Below are 16,368 nucleotides of genomic sequence, written 5' to 3' on the forward strand. Positions count from 1 at the left end.
TTTATGGGAGATATTTTTTACCATAGGATTTGTGGCATGCAAAGGCATGACTTCTCATGCAGTTTCAATAATTGTGTTATATTTAACAGTACCAAATAAAAACATAGCAGTTGGATCAATATTATATTCATATTTTATTCCATAAATAAACTCCATTGGTTTGTAAGCTGGTTGTTTTTACTTCCAAAATGTACAAATAAAGATTTAAATATTTTGGGGGGAAATGTTACAGATGGTTTTAGTTCTGCAGTTTTGATGCAAACATACTCCTTGGCACCACTTCTTAATATGCCTTTTCTATAAATACTTAATGCTCACAGAAGTGGAGTAAAATATATATTACAGTGAAAAACATGAAAACCAGTGTTATAATCAAATTTTAAAATATTGCTCTTTAACAGGTAAGCTTGCTATGTAGATTCACTATATAAACAGGAATAGAGTTCTTCATAGAGCTAAAATATTGGTCCCTTTTGGTATGTTAAGTATTAATGTGAAACTGCTGCTGCTGTGATTATGTGGTAATGCTATTTCAGCTAGTCTCTAAACATAACAAATAATGATATTCATTTTTCTTTACTTCAAGGATTTAACTCACAGGAAATCAATTAATAGAATACTTCAGAGAAATAAGTTTTCCAGGTCTTATAAACCCAGTTCTGTTGCTACAGAGACAAATACTTTTTAAAAGATTAAGATAAATAATACCACTGTAATTCAGTATTTGCATTAAAAATTCTTTAAATTATTTCCTCTGGGTAACCTGACCAAAAGGCGATGCTCTGAAATAGCTGTGTTCCCTTTTAGGCTATTTTTGATCACTTGAAAGTTGCCTTAAGATTTCAATTGAAGTATAAATGATCTTTCTTTTATATAAAGAGCCAAAGATAAGAAAAATACTTCCAGGTAATTGAAATAACAGTAAATTTTATGGCTTATCTAGCAGTCGAAGGCATTCAAGATCCAATTAGGATGATGGGCAGGAGAATCTTTTGTCACTCTGTGTTTCTTTGAAGGAGCTGGTCCAGTAATTGCTAGGAAAAAAAAAAAACCAAACTAGCCTTAAGATACTGTTAAAATACATGAGGTGCCTATAACTGTAGAAATTTCAGTGATACTGTAGGTGAGGTGGTGGTATTAGCATTCTCAGACCTCAAATCTACCAGCTACGTTGTGCAAAAATAAAAAAAGATAAATAAGAAAAAGTGCTGAAAGCTTTTCCATCTTGGACAGGAAGGGTGTCATTACATGGAGGAATAGTGCACTTAAACAAGGAAAAACTGGTACTTGCGTGCAGCATGGAGCAGATTGCCTGGGAATGCCTCAGATCTGCACCTGGATTAACTGCGCTAACCCAGCTTTCTACCATCTAACTAATTACTCATTTTTAAAACAAAAAAGTCTTGCGTGCTCATTCCAACTCAAGGTTCGGCTGTTAATTTAAGTTTAAAGAAGCACCTAACCCCAGGGACAAGATTTAAAGAACATCCTTTGTTCTCAGGGTTTGCACAGGGTTAGCACAGGCTCTCCCGTCAGGGGCTGCCTCTACGGACTCTATCTCAGGCAAAGAAGGGTTACAAAGCTGTCCTTCACATTCAGAGTAAATCCTTACCTTTTTAAAAATCTCAACACGCAGTCTGTTACTCTGGATGATGATCCGTTTCTGTTTTTCTTCTTGTTTCTTTTTTACTTCAGGTAAATTGTCATAAATCCTGGAATGAATTTAGAAAGTTAACTTCACACATCACCCCCGGGACTCGCAAATAATTTGTTTTTCCTACAGGAAATGTTTGCCTTCAATGCAATACTTGTCATTAATGGGCATCTCTAAGTACTTGTATTAGATTTATGGCACGGTAATTATAAATTATTAACAATAATGTTTTTATATATAATCTGACTTGTTGAAAATGCTTCTAATAACTAAAATGTTTAAAAAGTAAAGAAAGGGACAGGACTGGGTTATCTCAATGTAGCAGCATAATTCTGGTGTAGCTTCTAATGAGCTCAGTAGAGTTGGTTTCAATTTATAGAACATAATTCACACCAGAATTCAGCCTCTACGCTTTTTTAATATATTTATGTTACAAAATTAATATCAAGCAATTATTTTCAAGTATTTTTTCTAAAATATAAGAAAACCATCATTAGACTGCAGACTGTTAACATTGTCATTAGGAACTCTTTCTATCAAGAAGAACATAATCTGTCATTTTAAAAATAATGTAAGTTTCCCTCAAAAAAGTGACTTCTGGCCTGATCTTCTTCCATTGAAATCAGTGATAAAATTCCCAGGGGGCTGAAAAGAACGTGGGACCTTCTTTTGCAGCGGTCCGATTCTTTGCATGCATACAATGACTGTTCTGATTTTTCCTCCTACTATTTTGCAACACTGAGTTCTTGAAGCAGCCTGTTTTGGTTTGCGCTCAGCCAGGAGATTGTGTTTTGGAGAAGAGAAATGGGACACATTTTGAGCACTCTTAAAAACAAGGTGAATTCTGCATGGTAGCCATTTGCAGCTTTCCTTGCTGTAAGCGATGGCACGAAGTGCAATGCAGTTAAAGGTCAGACACCACATTTCTAACGGTTTGATGTAATTTCCACACTACATACCATAATCAGGATGAGAAAAAAAAAAACCCCAAGGGACTGTACTGCTTACATTTCTGAAGGTGCAGCATGAGGTACCTCTCAGGGATGCAGCTTTCACACTGCAGGTACCCCATGCCATCTGAAACCACTAGAAAAAGGATGCTGAAAGGGCAAGGCTGACCCAAATGTATCAAACTGATACAGTTGGAAGAGAAACATGAGCACTGCTCAGAAGGATGGCAAGCAGCGTGACAGAGCAACCCTACAGCGTATGAAGATGACGTGGAAATACACTGCCTTAGGCGTGAGATGGCAGTGATTCGCAGTGAACTCTAAACCCAAGCGAATTGTACCTTTTAGATCTCATATGCATCTCCTTCTCTGGAATGAATCTTTCTTTTGGTTTGAAGAGGTTATCTAGCAGAAGGAAAATAAAGTTAATATTTGAGGAATATGCATTTACTGAAATTTTAAATGTCACGCTCCGTGTAGTCATGATATGATATTTCTGATTAAATTTTTGATGGCTTAAGGCCGGATCCAAATCTCCCCAGGTCAATGGAAAGGCATTTAACAACTTTGTCTGGAGCTGAATTGGTTCTGGAAGCTGCTCTACAGAAAGGGAAGGATGGATAAGACTCCCAGCAACCACCTTCCTTGCAGAGTTAATTTATTTTAAATGCACATGACTTTTGTCATTGTCACATGCAGCTGTGTACGTCTTTTACTCACATCAAGAACCAGCGATGTTTTCTGCTACATCAAGTGATCTTTTTTCCCCACATGCTCACACAGGCAATTGCACCAGCGTACACTGACCACATCTGATGTGTGTTGGCAACCTGGCCTGGTACAACCATTCTGAGTCAGTTTACTCCTGTTTTGCAGGGCGGTGAACAATTATGCCAAGCATTAGGAGGAGGAAAATTATATTAATCTTTACTGATCAAGTATAAAGATATCTGTGATAATTCCAATCAGCATTTCCCTGGACACGGGAAAATGATTACCAATCTTAGCAGTCAGTGTGTCTCAGGAATAGGTGATTTTAACACCTTCCTTGCAAAAATGGTTTCTGAATGGGAAGGGATGGTGTTCATACAAGCTGGGCAGACATAAAATCATAGAATCATTAAGGTTGGAAAAGATGTCTAAGATCATCAAGTCCAGCTGTCAACCCAACACCCCCAGGCCTCCTAAACCATGGCCCCAAGTGCCACGTCTACACAGTGTTTGAACCCCTCCCCAGGGATGGTGACTCCACCACCTCTCTGGGCAGCCTGTGCCAGGGCCTGACCGCTCTGGCAGGGAAGACATTTCCCCTCATATCCAACCTAATCCTCCCCTGACACAGCTTGAGGCCGGTTCCTCTTGTCCTGTCACTGGTGACTTGGGAGCAGAGACCGACCCCCCCCTCACTCCAGCCCCTCTCAGGCAGCTGCAGAGAGCGAGAAGGGCTCCCCTCAGCCCCCTCTTCTCCAGGCTAAACCCCCCCAGCCCCCTCAGCCGCCCCCCAGCACACTTGTGCTCCAGACCCTGCCCCAGCCCCGCTGCCCTTCTCTGGACACGCTCCAGCCCCTCAAGGGCCTTCTTGTCCTGAGGGGCCCAAACCTGAGCCCAGCATTCGAGGTGGGGCCTCACCAGTGCCGAGCACAGGGGCCCCATCCCTGCCCGGCTCCTGCTGGCCACACCAGTGCTGACACAAGCCCGGGTGCTGGTGGCCTCCTTGGCCACCTGGGCACTGCTGGCTCATGCCCAGCCGGCTGTCAGCCAGCACCCCCAGGGCCTTCTCCGCCGGGCACTTCCCAGCCCCTCTGCCCCAGGCCTGGGGCGTTGCCTGGGGTTGGTGTGACCCAAGGGCAGGGCCCGGCACTTGGCCTTGTTGAACCTCATACAGTTGGCCTCGGCCCATTGATCCAGCCTGTCCAGATCCCTCTGTAGAGCCTTCCTGCCCTCCAGCAGATAGGCACTCCTGCCCAACTTGGTGTCATCTGCGAACTTACTGAGGGTGCACCCGATCCCCGACAGTAAATATGCAATCAGAACTGATTCTTGATGAAGGAAACTATGTCTAACCACGTTTATCAGGGAGAGAAGGAAGAAGAGGACTGCTGCCTGCGCAGCTATGTCATTTAGATTTACACCAAGAGGATGGAAGAAAAAGTGGGGAGTCAGGGGCAGGGTCACCCCTCCGTATTGCAGGACACATCCAAAGGAGGGGAAGGAGCATCCCTGTGGTGCATGAGCTGCCACCCTGATGCATACAGGCAACGTGGATAGTTGTAATTTGAACTTCTCAGTTCAGGTGAATGGAAGAAATGGTTTTACATTCTGGTCTCTGAAAACAAGGACAACCGGAGCATTGCCTATGCCCAGCCAGGCCCAGGCAGTTTCCCCGGGGCACTGAGGACAGGGGTATGATGCCCTGTGTAGTCACAGTAATCTGAACATCAAAGGTATTTGCCAGTATCTTTGCAGAGCATGTTTATAAGATAAATATGGGTGCAAACTTTTTAATGCTTCCATTTTCCAAGGAAGTTTAGAAGACATAATATATATCACAGCAGGGACCACGTCGGCCTCTTTCTGCCATCTCACTGAAGAGACAAAATACAATAATCAGGGCAGAGAAGAAAATACAGAGAATAATTTGTTCCAGAACTGCCCGGTGCAGATGCTGGCCCTGAGCAGACCCAGCAACCACTGCCCAAAGACAGACCCCTTCCCCACCAGGTTTGCTTCCCCACTGTTTAAGACACCAAATGTTTCACAGGGATATTTATGGGAGATGTCTTAGCAACCAAACAGCCCCAAGCAGCTTACGGAGCTACACCTTGAGGTAAAGTTGTACTCAGATTATTCTGTTTCTCAGGAAAATGCTACATGTCCTTTAAGATCACTGTTGTATTTCAACGTGAAAATAAAAGGGAGTTTTGCGCAGTTCCCATTCTGAACTGGTACGGTTTTCAAAACACAAACTGAGAAAGGAGGGGAGGCTGCAAAGCCTTCTCTGCCTGAGGACTTACTTTTCTCCACTCAGCGCTTGCCTACACTTAATCATGCTTATTAAATCTTCAGTACACACAAGCAACATGCTCAATTTGCTAGAAAAATGTAATTTACCTTTTATTTATGAGTGGTTTTATGTTAATTTACATGTTCATTAACTTAGAAGGAATAAGCACTTTGATGCTAGTACTGTCCAAATAACCCTGAACCTAAGGGAGCAGATTGCTTGTGACCCAGGTGGTCCTGGCGAAGGATCAGGGTCCAGGGTCATTGATTTTCTGGGACCAGTGTGGAACCCAGCACACTTCAGAGCAGCCTCAGCATATTCTCTTGCTGCTCGAGGTTGCACACCTTATTCTGATGGCTCAGGAATGCAGGATTCATCCCCTCCCACAAGGCATGTCCTCTAACCCGGAGAACGGCATGGGATCAGTCTGAAAATGTATAAAGCCATCACTATGGGTTCTCTGCAGTGCTAAAACGAAAATAAGAGGCACTTCATGCTGCACAGCAAATTCAGGCATCTTTTTTGTCTGTGTGGTAATACGGTCCTCAGTACGAGATGCCTGATGTCACAGACAGTTCCTCATGTCTTGCCCTGTCCTTGGGCACAGACGAGCATCTGAGGGCACTGGAAATAACACCCCAGCAGAAACCTGTACTATCTGCACCAAGCCCTCGCACAGTAAGTCAAGGCGGACCTCCTGCACTATGTGATACGATCAGGCAACACGACTGGCAAGCACCGAAGCCAAGGTTTATATCCTTTGTGCTGAGTAACATCTGCTCAAATATATGAACTTTTATTCCAGGAATTCTCAGATGTAGGATTTCTGAAACAAACCTAATTGTTTTAGGCATCCCCTCCTTTTTTCCTAAATAAAAGCTGCTAATGACACATACGCATTTCCAGACCTTTGTGCATAGCCACCAGAACCTGCAAGGGATGAAAAACCCAGCTGGGGATCTGCAGGCCCGTGACCTATCTTGTAAACAGCGTGACAAGCTAAACTGTATTTTTTTCTACAAGACGCTAAGACAGGCTGGCCTCTGTGTTCGAGTCGGTGGGAAGCACCGCAGAGGCTGAGCACTGTGCGGGTGCTGGAGGGTATGGCTGTTCCTCCAGAATAATCCTCTCCTCATGGCACAGAAACAGTCTTGAAGGGAATCAGACCCATCGCTGCCCACGATTCTGCCTGGAACTACGTGTGTGGCTGTGCCGGTGGCTTTGAAGGGAAGGATTAAAAAGAGAGCTTAGGGAAAATCCTCCATGAAAAAAAAAAAAAATCTTGGTTAGGAAAATACCCTTTGTGAGGCAGCTTGGAGTCAAAAGGTTAACACTTAGGGGTAAACATTCATGTAGTATCTCTCAGCTCACTCTCAGGTCACTATGTATAAGAAAAAAATCTCATGCAAAAATCAGACAGAAATAAGGCTAAACCTTGATGGATTTTAGGATTAGAATTCAAAAGTTAACTGAAAAAATAATAAAAGTTGGCATAAATGAGAAAATAAAAATCATACGTGCATTTAAATGTTTGTTAATATTCAATAATGAGAGGACAGTATTTCAAAGTGGAAGAGCAGCACACATTCAGAGCTATAATAACATGCCAAACACATCATGAAGACCTGAATTAACATTCTTTCCTACCAAGCAAAGATCAAAGTAGGGCCTAAGGTGGACAATTACCCAGGTTGATAGTCTTCTAAATTGCATTTTATCAAAGTTCCTTATCAAATTTCATAGCCTTGCATTACTTTTGGAGAAAACTGTTCTGAAGGATAGAAAAGAAGGTATTTCAAAGCAGATATTCCCAGCATTTCCAGTGATGCACCGTGGTTAAAAAAAGTATAGACAGATAGGAATTAAACACTTCACTGGCATTTTATTCCAACCTTGTGAAACTACTGAGCTTCTGGTATTTACAGCAACAGCGTGTGCAACAGTGGTCTGACATCCATAGTGGGAGAAAGAGGTCACTTCAGCAAGTTGTAAATGAAGGTAAATGGGTCATCACTGTAATATATTTTAACTAATGCTGAACTGCACCTCAGACAGGACGAATAACTTTTCTGCTCGGGAAGTTAGTAAATGTTTAGACAGAGAGCAGATAAAATGATTGTGTTGGAACCATCCCCTGACTTCCTATTTACCACTAAATCACTGAAACTTAAAAAAGAAAAAGACTGGCAAAATTTCTCAAAGGCCAAGCTCTGCCTGTCAGAATACACATACATTTTCTCCTGACATGAATGCAAATTCTCAAAGTTTGAGAATCTTGAGCTAGAAATGTGCCTTTGAGGATGTGTTGCCAGTCCCTGAAATGCAAAGCACTGATAGTGGTAGTTCTCTAATTAAACTGCTTTTTTTACTGAACTGAAAAAATAATTCACCAAAAGCCCATTCACCTAGAGAAGTGCTAAGATACAAAACATTTCTTAAATGCAGCTTTTTTAACTCCACAGTTCCCTAAAAAATAAATTAGCCTTGAATCTAAGATAAATGTCAAGGTGGCATTCAGCTTAGCACGCCCCTACCACTAGACTGGGAATTCATCCAGAGAATATAAACCAGTGCCTACACCCAGGGGTGCTGCCCAAACGTTTGCATGTTGTATTTCAATGACTTCATGCAATGAATTACTTCAGCTTCATTCAACTCATGAGCTTTTGGTACTTTTTACAAAAAATGCAGTAACCCATTAGAGTTGAAGGTTGGGTGGTAAGACTGCCTGGGCTTTCTGCTCCTCTCAGAGAAATGCTGAAGCTCAGAAGTGGTCCTTCACCTGAGAGGACCCACAGGAAGGTGGCTCATGGCCTTTCTGGCTGTTCAGGCCTGTCCTACACTGTGGCCATTGAGACTTCTGATCTTCTTTAATATTTCAGTCCTAACAATGGAAAGCATCACAAGTATCTCTACAAAAGCTGTAAAGTTTACAGGTTTATGAAAAGGTTTTCATACTAAACTAAATTTGGGCATGATGGAGATTTCAGTCCCCTCTGTCCAAATGATACCTGAACAATTCATGGGTTTCATCCAGAAAAGAATTTCACCTGGCCTTCTTAAAGTAATCTTTGATTAGAGAATGTAGTCTTGAAAAGAATAACATTTCTTTCAAAAAGCAGCAATTAATGAAGAAGGTATGACAGTTCTTGGTAAATGCATCAAAAGATTAATTTATTCTTTGGTAAAATTTGCACCAGTTTCTTAATCCCCACTTCTTTAGATTCAGTTTCTAATAATAGGTGAAATCAGACCTTTTACTCCTGGATTAAAAAGCCTGTCATTAAAAATTCAGTTTTATATTTGGCTACTCTGAGACTCCAATGAAATTATCCCCCAGTGAATTGACTGAACTTTGTGAGTCACCTGTTATAAGGCACATTGTTTCAATGCTGTCATCATCCATATCTGAAGATTTTCCAATTTATTGCCACCTTCCTTGCACTGCGGCTGGCTATCTCCCCCCTTCGCAAGGATGAGGGCACAGAGGGGACGTGCTGGTCGCCTCATTCACTGCATCACCTCCTCCCTTGTCGTCACAGCAAGCCCAAGCATCGGGCTCCCAAGGGACCACGTAACCCACTGCCCGTGACCTGCAATGTGCTGCTGTGTTTAGCTGACTCATAGGCACTGCTTTAATGAATGTGATGAATAATAATAGAATAAAAATAGGTCATTCGTCTTCCTAATTTAATTACCAGGCTGCAGATTTATCTCTTTTCAGAACTGTCAGCCTTAACCAAAAGCCCAGGTGCTGACAGGATCGGTGGCACTACTGCTAGCTATGAATTTCGATTGGGAAAGGAACCTGAGAAATGGCACAACTAAAGTCACACACAAGCGGAGACAGGCTGGTGGCTGCAAACAACTCATTAACCACCAGCGGCATCTGAAGACCACGAGGATGTTAGTGGCTGCAGGATTTGCTGGTTGCACCCTTATTGCGGATTCTCCGATTGCCGTTTTCTCCTCTCTCTACAGTCCAAGTAAAAACCTCCCTGGCGTAGAGCTTCAAGAAACCAGCCCTTTGAAAACACAAACAAACAAACAGCAATCCTTGCCCTCCAGGTTTTTGCAGTTACAATAAAGCTCTTTGGAAAGTTTTAGAAGCACGACTGAGGAGGTATAAACTTGTTTCCAAAATATTACTAAGGATACAGGATTTGGATAGAAATCCAGAGAAACACAGCAGGCACCGTGGTGGGAGCTGAATGGTAACCTTCAACTTACACTGCCATTTCCAGTGAATCCCCATTCTCTCAAAGGGATGGAAAATGGAAGGTATGGAAAAACCATATGTGCCTAGAAATTTTTTTAAACCTCTGAAAGTGCTTGTGTACACTGAGATCACAAGGCTGTTCATTATGCAGATTTAAAGGCCTATAAACAGCTGGTAGTCCTGTCACTGAAGTAATTACATTACGGTTTTCAAGATTTAAATCCAGTTATTTGAACATTGTTTCTATTCAGTTCGTCACAGTGGGATCTCTAATTTGTTCGACATAGTCAACAGCAGAGTAGTCTATCTTGGACTAATTAGCACTCTCGAAATTTAGCAGTACACATTACACAGCACAAAGGCTAGCACAAGAGTTGCAGGTTCTCTGCCTTCAAAGCGCTCTTGTGACGATAAAAATCTTCTGCAGGATAAACATTTTCATTTTCCTAAGATTACTTTCAGCTTTTTGTAAAATCCTGCTCATGAATTACAATTAAAAATGGTAAACAACTCTGGTTTTTTTGAGGATGAGAAGGTAAATGGAAACTGCACAGATGTTGGTATTTATATGGAAATGATGTTGAATGCCAATTATTTCTTCCTCCTACAAGAAACTAAAGTTGTAACAACACTGTCAAAAAATTGGAAAACTGTGCTAGCTAATAATTTTGTATTATCAGTAAAGATACTTTTGTGTGGTAGAATAAACTCAGGTGGAGAAAAATCTCTGAAGGTCATTGCTTTTTTCCTGGGTGAAAATTATTTTATCAAAAAAAAAGCTGCAAGTCCAGAGTGGAGTGCATGTAACAAGGTTATTTCAGAGAGATATAATTGCAGCAAACCTGTCAAGTGCAGAGGGAAACATCTCGGGCTGCACTTTAAGCCCCATTTATGCCTGCATAAAAGCAGGCTGCCACCCACGGGGTTAGTCCCACCTCTCCCCGTTTGATGCCACCTTCCCGTGCGGGCATGGCTGTGCTCATGGGGAACTGGGCCAGGGAGTGTCATATGGTGGTGGAAAACTAATCGGATAACTAATGTTATTGCAAGTTCGCTGCAGCAACCTGCTCTGCGAGCATCTCGGGGCTGCACAGAGACGCTCTATGCCTGCCCAGCCACAAATGCACTTATAATCCATCCTTGGGGTCACTGTGTCGGGGTCAGTGGAAATTAAACTCATCAGCCAACCTGCTTTTACAAAAAAGACCATTGGAAAAACGTATGAGGGTGGGCTGGCAATGAGCCGTATGAACCTCAGAGCCATAAAGACCTCTACCTCCATAAATCCCAAAGACGTTCAGGCAGGAGAAAAAATGAGAAAGGAGGAAACTATCAGACTGAAAAAAGCAACCACAAGATCACACCCTGAAGCCTAGAGGTGCTGTGTACTTAAGCAAGTTTCCAGGTCATCATTTTACTCTCTTGGGTTCTTAATTTCAAATGTTGTTTCAATGAGTGTTGCTGTGAGAGAGCAGCCGGCTTCCCGAGACCAAGAAGCCTGCTGGTGGGTTGCATTTCACAGAGATTTTTTAACACTAGCAGGGGAAAAGGAGAACTATTAGTACCAAATAAAATACCAACGGCTATGGGGACGTGGCAAAGGAACTGCCCTGCATGGACAGAAGTGCTTGGTGCCCAGTTCCCTTGGCTTCTAGTGACGGCTGAGCTCTAATATCTGTTTTGGCCTCTATGAGCGACTGCAACAGAAACTTCCAGATGACCGCAGGAATGTGCATGGTGACATAGGGCAGCTCTGTGATCTCTGCTGCTGCCCCGTGCACCCCCGGCAGCTGGACCGTACCCTGGAAAGCGATGGTTGTGATAACACAACACTGAGCCTCTGCCACCAGCCCCTGTCCCCCGCTTTGGTGTCACAGTCAGCTGCTCCCGGGCCACGACCAACTCTCAACCAAGTATAGCCAGAGGTGGAGGTGGCATTCAGGAATTTCCCTCTTTGGACCTACAGACACACCTTTGGATATTTTTCCTTTATGGCCCCTTTGTGTTCTGCATAAATCCCAGGCTGTCTACCACTTGAAGAGCTGGCTTTGAAATACACAGCCAGGGATGGACCCTGCCACATTTCCTTTGCTTGGCCAGCTTTGGCTGGCAGGCAGCTTTTGGTGTCATCTGTGCGTGGGTGCGGTACACGAGCAGCCTGGGAGCTCTCTTTGGGAAGGGTATGGTCTCATTACACCCATAAAAAAAGAAAGGCTGCTGCCAAGGGAGGCGATGCTGCTCTCCTCCCTCACCATCTCCCACCCTCCCTCTCGCCGCCCTGCGCCAGGTCATCTGATCACACCGCTGTTTGACAAGCTGGATCAGTCGTTTGATCTGATAAAAACTCAAAGAGGGAATTCTAATTTTAAAAAAATAAGTTACAAAGCAGCTCCTGCTAGACCCAACTGAAATATGGGGGCATGGATGGGCCACACACAGTGACAGAGCGTGCGGTGAGGCTGCTGCTTGTGCCCACAGCCTCCCTTGCACCAGCTTATAATGTGAAACAGCATCCTCAGATCACTGGGATTTTGATGCCCACTTCCCACCTCAGCAAATGAAACTGTGCTTGCATCCCCTACCTGGACTACAGCTGCATTTGCTTTTCTTTTTATTTTTTTCTAAAACATGAGACAAAGTCCTTCCTTGCTTTAAAAGAACATTTTGCACGCTAAAATGGCTTTTCCAGAAATACAGAATAATGATGACAACAAATGACAACTTGTCTTCCTTCCAGCTTTGGGGGCTGGCAGAAGGGAAGGAGAGGGCTGTGACCCCGGTGTCATCAGCAGAGACGTCGGGAGGGTGCGTGCAGCCAGCACCCTCGGTGAGCACGCGGGGGGAAGCCCGTGTCTCTTCTGCAAGAGAGGTTGCAACCAGAAAGGTTTGGGAGCATCTGTAGGAAACAAAGATCCCCCACTCTGGGACTCATTAATGACACTAATCCTTCTGCACAATAACATCTACCAGGAGAAATCCTAAAATACCAATTGTCAGGACTCAGAGCAAATAAAATATGCTCAGTACACTCCTACACAGCCCTCGGAACTGCAGCCTACACAGTTGTGCCTTATGAGGAATCCAGGATTTCCAATATTAATTACAGTTATGCTTAAATAACGGACCTGTGACACTTCTGCCATTATAAAAATACTAAGATCTCACAAACAGAAAATCACATGTGGCTACACGAAGGCAGATGAACTACAGAAACTAAAGATTCTCTTTAGACAAATTTATCTTTAATGACCAACCACTAAAAGAGGGAAATAGTAATTTACTTGAATAATTAATGAGTATATTTCAATATTATGCTTTTATTACTCATTAAATAAGCATAAAAATTAATCTTTAATTATAATTTCAGAAGAAATAGGTTTAAACTTTCATTTTTTGTTTCGTAAAGTATTTGCAAAGTAGTTTGAGGGTCTTTCAAAGATGACCAAGCGAAAGGGGAGATATTTGCCACTTCTTCTAAGATAAATCACAAACCCTTGGCCGGTGCCACTGCCTGCCGAGAGGGCTGGCTGGTGCAGAGCCCCCAGCACTGCAGGGCAGCACTGCCCTGAGATAGCTGAACCCAAGTAAATTAACTTGGATAACTGAAGAGGTGAATGAATTTTACGGACTCTTTAAAATATAATTAATGTTTTGTGCTTTGTTTGCTTATGCTTATTTGGCTCTTACTATAAAAACCCATTACGTATCTGATGTAAGGTAGACTCCCTCATACCACAACAAACGGACAGGTGGAGCGATAAAAGTCGGTACCCTCCAGTGCGAAGCATGCCAAGAGCCCCGAGATGGTGACTGTACCCAGCTTTCCTGCACCCAATCTCATTTCCCAGGGAGCAAAAAACATATATGTGTTTCCCAGTGTTGAGGACATCAAAGATTTTAATTCCTGCTTCCTCCAGGTGACCCATCTAGTTGTTTAATGTTTTCAATTGATTTACTTTTCCGTAGAATAATGTGGCTTCAAACAGCCACAGATTTAAAACCAAAATGTAAAGAGGAATGCCAATCAATCAAATAAATCTTTTTTGTTAGCCAGCTGAATTAAGTAACAGCCAGATGGCAATTAAAAAAAAAGAAAACCAGAAGTAATTTGTTTAACACCTTGTGCTTAGATAATATTTACAGAGGTGCTATTGGGAGGGAGCTGGGAGAGAATTTCTCAGAGAGAACTGTTTTACTTGCTGAATATTGAGTCTTTTTACCACTAGGGTAATCAAACAACCTAATCAACTTGAATTAGGAAAACACAGAGTTTAGATGCATTGATTTAGCAGCCTTGCATGCAGCCATGGGCAAACAAGCGTTCTCACAGCTAGCTCACTGCTGAAGGCTTCATGAGTCAAATGGCAAGTCCACACCTAAAGCTGCTGGGAAGACTGGACTGGGACTCGAGCTCCCAAACCCCACTTGTCCCCCCACACGTCACTTCTGTCCCCAAACCGGTCTTGCGGTGAGCTGTGAGAGGTACGAAATGCCATTCATTGCTGTCACCGCTACAACTAGCGGCAACCCACATCATGCTGAAGGACACGACCGCATGTGACAATGACAAAAAGTCCCCAAGGAAGTCTTCTGCTGCTGCCACAGACCACATCTCATCCCCACTAACCCACCTCTGTTCTTCAGAGACTTTCTGCTCTGCGATCTAGGACAGATACTGGAGCGCGTGTGGGGTGAAGCAGGAGCAGTGGGTTTCGGGTTTTTTTCACAAAGTTAATATGGAAATACGATACACGTGGCAAGATTTCAAAGACAGCTACAGACCTGTTTCTGGTCACAACTCAACTTACCACTGAGCGGGTGAGGAATGGTGTATTGCTTTTTTTTGCTTAATGTGGATGTTGAGGAAAGCTTGCGAACGAGCACTCCCTGGACACTTGCAGGAGCATCGCTCTGCCGGGCTTTCCTCAGCCAGACCATATGTTCAAGTCTCTTCAGCCTTTCTTGTGAACGGGAGATGAATCGAGGCTTATGGATTTCTAGTGCTTCCTAAATGAAACAGAGAAACCACTTCATTTTAAAAGAATTAAAAGGAAGGAAAAAAATGTGATATGCATCTAATTGGGTTCAGTAAGAGATTACCCATGAAAATGATTGCTTGTCTGTACAGAAGTTAGCAAACTGCCTTCCTATCTGTCTTTACTTCCTTTTACTGTTAGAAAGCTGCCTTGGTGTGAAATTTCCAGATCAGACAAAGAGGAATTTCTGAAAAAACACCCCAACTTTCAGGAAACATATCCAAAAGGTTTTGAATTACATATTTTTATAAGTTATCCAAATTCAAGTTCTTGACGTTTTGCCTGTTTCCTTGTCTCACCCCATCGCCGAAGCCGCTTGTCGCTGACAGTTCGCAAACTTTCCTGTTTATTTAGATTGTCATGCAGATCTATTCATGGATGATCCAGAGGCAAATGCTTTCCAGTCAAAGGCTGCTTCAACATTTAGGAATGTCTTAGGACAGAAGACGGGAGTGGAGACTGGTCTGCAGCACGCGTTGGAGGAAAGGCAGGAAAACACGTCTGCTGCTGGGGCTTGGTATCAACCTGGGGTCCTGCCATGCCTACGGCTGCTGCTCGCCCTGCTGGATGTCGTGCGCGTTTGGGAAATCGGCAGTTTTGAGGTTACAATTTCAAAACTGTCTTTGGGAAATTTATGAATCCCCAAACTTTTACCATGGTTCCCTACAGGAATGGCCAGCGGGGCTTGGAATGGGGAGCTTTTACAACCAGACAGCCAAGCAAGCCTTGGCAGCTGATGCAAGCTATGAAAACTTCATTGGAAAGGAGATAAATCAAGGAAATGCGAACTTCTGCTCTCATCCCCATCCCAGGAAATAATTGCCATCCATGGGAAAAAAAAAAAAGAAGAAAAGGAAAAAAGGGAAAAAGGAAGTTAAAAAAAAAAGAAAAAGTAAATTAAATAAATAAATCCACATATTAACAACAACAGATTGATACTTTACCCGCAGCGTCTGTGGGGCTGCTGGATTTCTCTCAGGCTGGGAGCTGGTTTCTGGCCGTGTGAGCGCATCGTTTTTCTCACGAGTAACATCTGGCGAGCGAGCCGCGGATAGTGTTACCCTGCTGGCTCGCTCCCGCTCATCCTCCTCCTTACGCTCCTTTATTTTGTCACTTGAACCACAGAATTCATAATCACCTTTGAGAGATTTAAAAGTTCATTAAGAGTGCATGGTTAATTTTTTATTGGGTTCTCCACCTCATTAGACATAGAGGGCAATTTCTGAAATAAGAATGCCAAGGTATTATTAATAGGCCTCATTAAGCAGAATAGATCAAATCTAATCATAGGTGCTACTCACTGCCCTGTGACACCCAGAGTATCTTTCACATTAAGCCAGACATCGCACTGAAGCATAATTAAACCACTCAGATGTTTAGCTCCGTTTGCTGGTATTCGCCTCCCAGAAGCAAGACGCTGTAACACAGTTGCATCACGGAAAGCAAAGGATATCACGCTGTGACTTGCAGTTTGAGTTAATTTCAATTTATTGCTTGTATTGTAG

General features: G+C 43.0%; 1 protein-coding gene across 1 annotated transcript in view; it reads right to left on the reverse strand.

Moving 5' to 3' along the window:
* Positions 1-115: 115 nt before the first annotated feature.
* The window catches only part of C12H10orf90 (chromosome 12 C10orf90 homolog), a 69,059-nt gene continuing 52,806 nt past the window's right edge, over positions 116-16,368 (reverse strand). The window contains exons 5-9 of the mRNA XM_075107754.1: positions 15,808-16,001; positions 14,636-14,834; positions 2,946-3,009; positions 1,613-1,712; positions 116-1,034 (exon numbers count right to left, since the gene is read on the reverse strand). Of these exons, the coding sequence (XP_074963855.1) occupies positions 996-1,034; positions 1,613-1,712; positions 2,946-3,009; positions 14,636-14,834; positions 15,808-16,001 (596 nt within the window). The 3' untranslated portion in view covers positions 116-995. The remainder of the gene's footprint in view (positions 1,035-1,612; positions 1,713-2,945; positions 3,010-14,635; positions 14,835-15,807; positions 16,002-16,368) is intronic.

This window comes from Phalacrocorax aristotelis, chromosome 12, assembly GCF_949628215.1.
Source record: "Phalacrocorax aristotelis chromosome 12, bGulAri2.1, whole genome shotgun sequence".
In the NCBI taxonomy this organism is placed as follows: domain Eukaryota; kingdom Metazoa; phylum Chordata; class Aves; order Suliformes; family Phalacrocoracidae; genus Phalacrocorax; species Phalacrocorax aristotelis.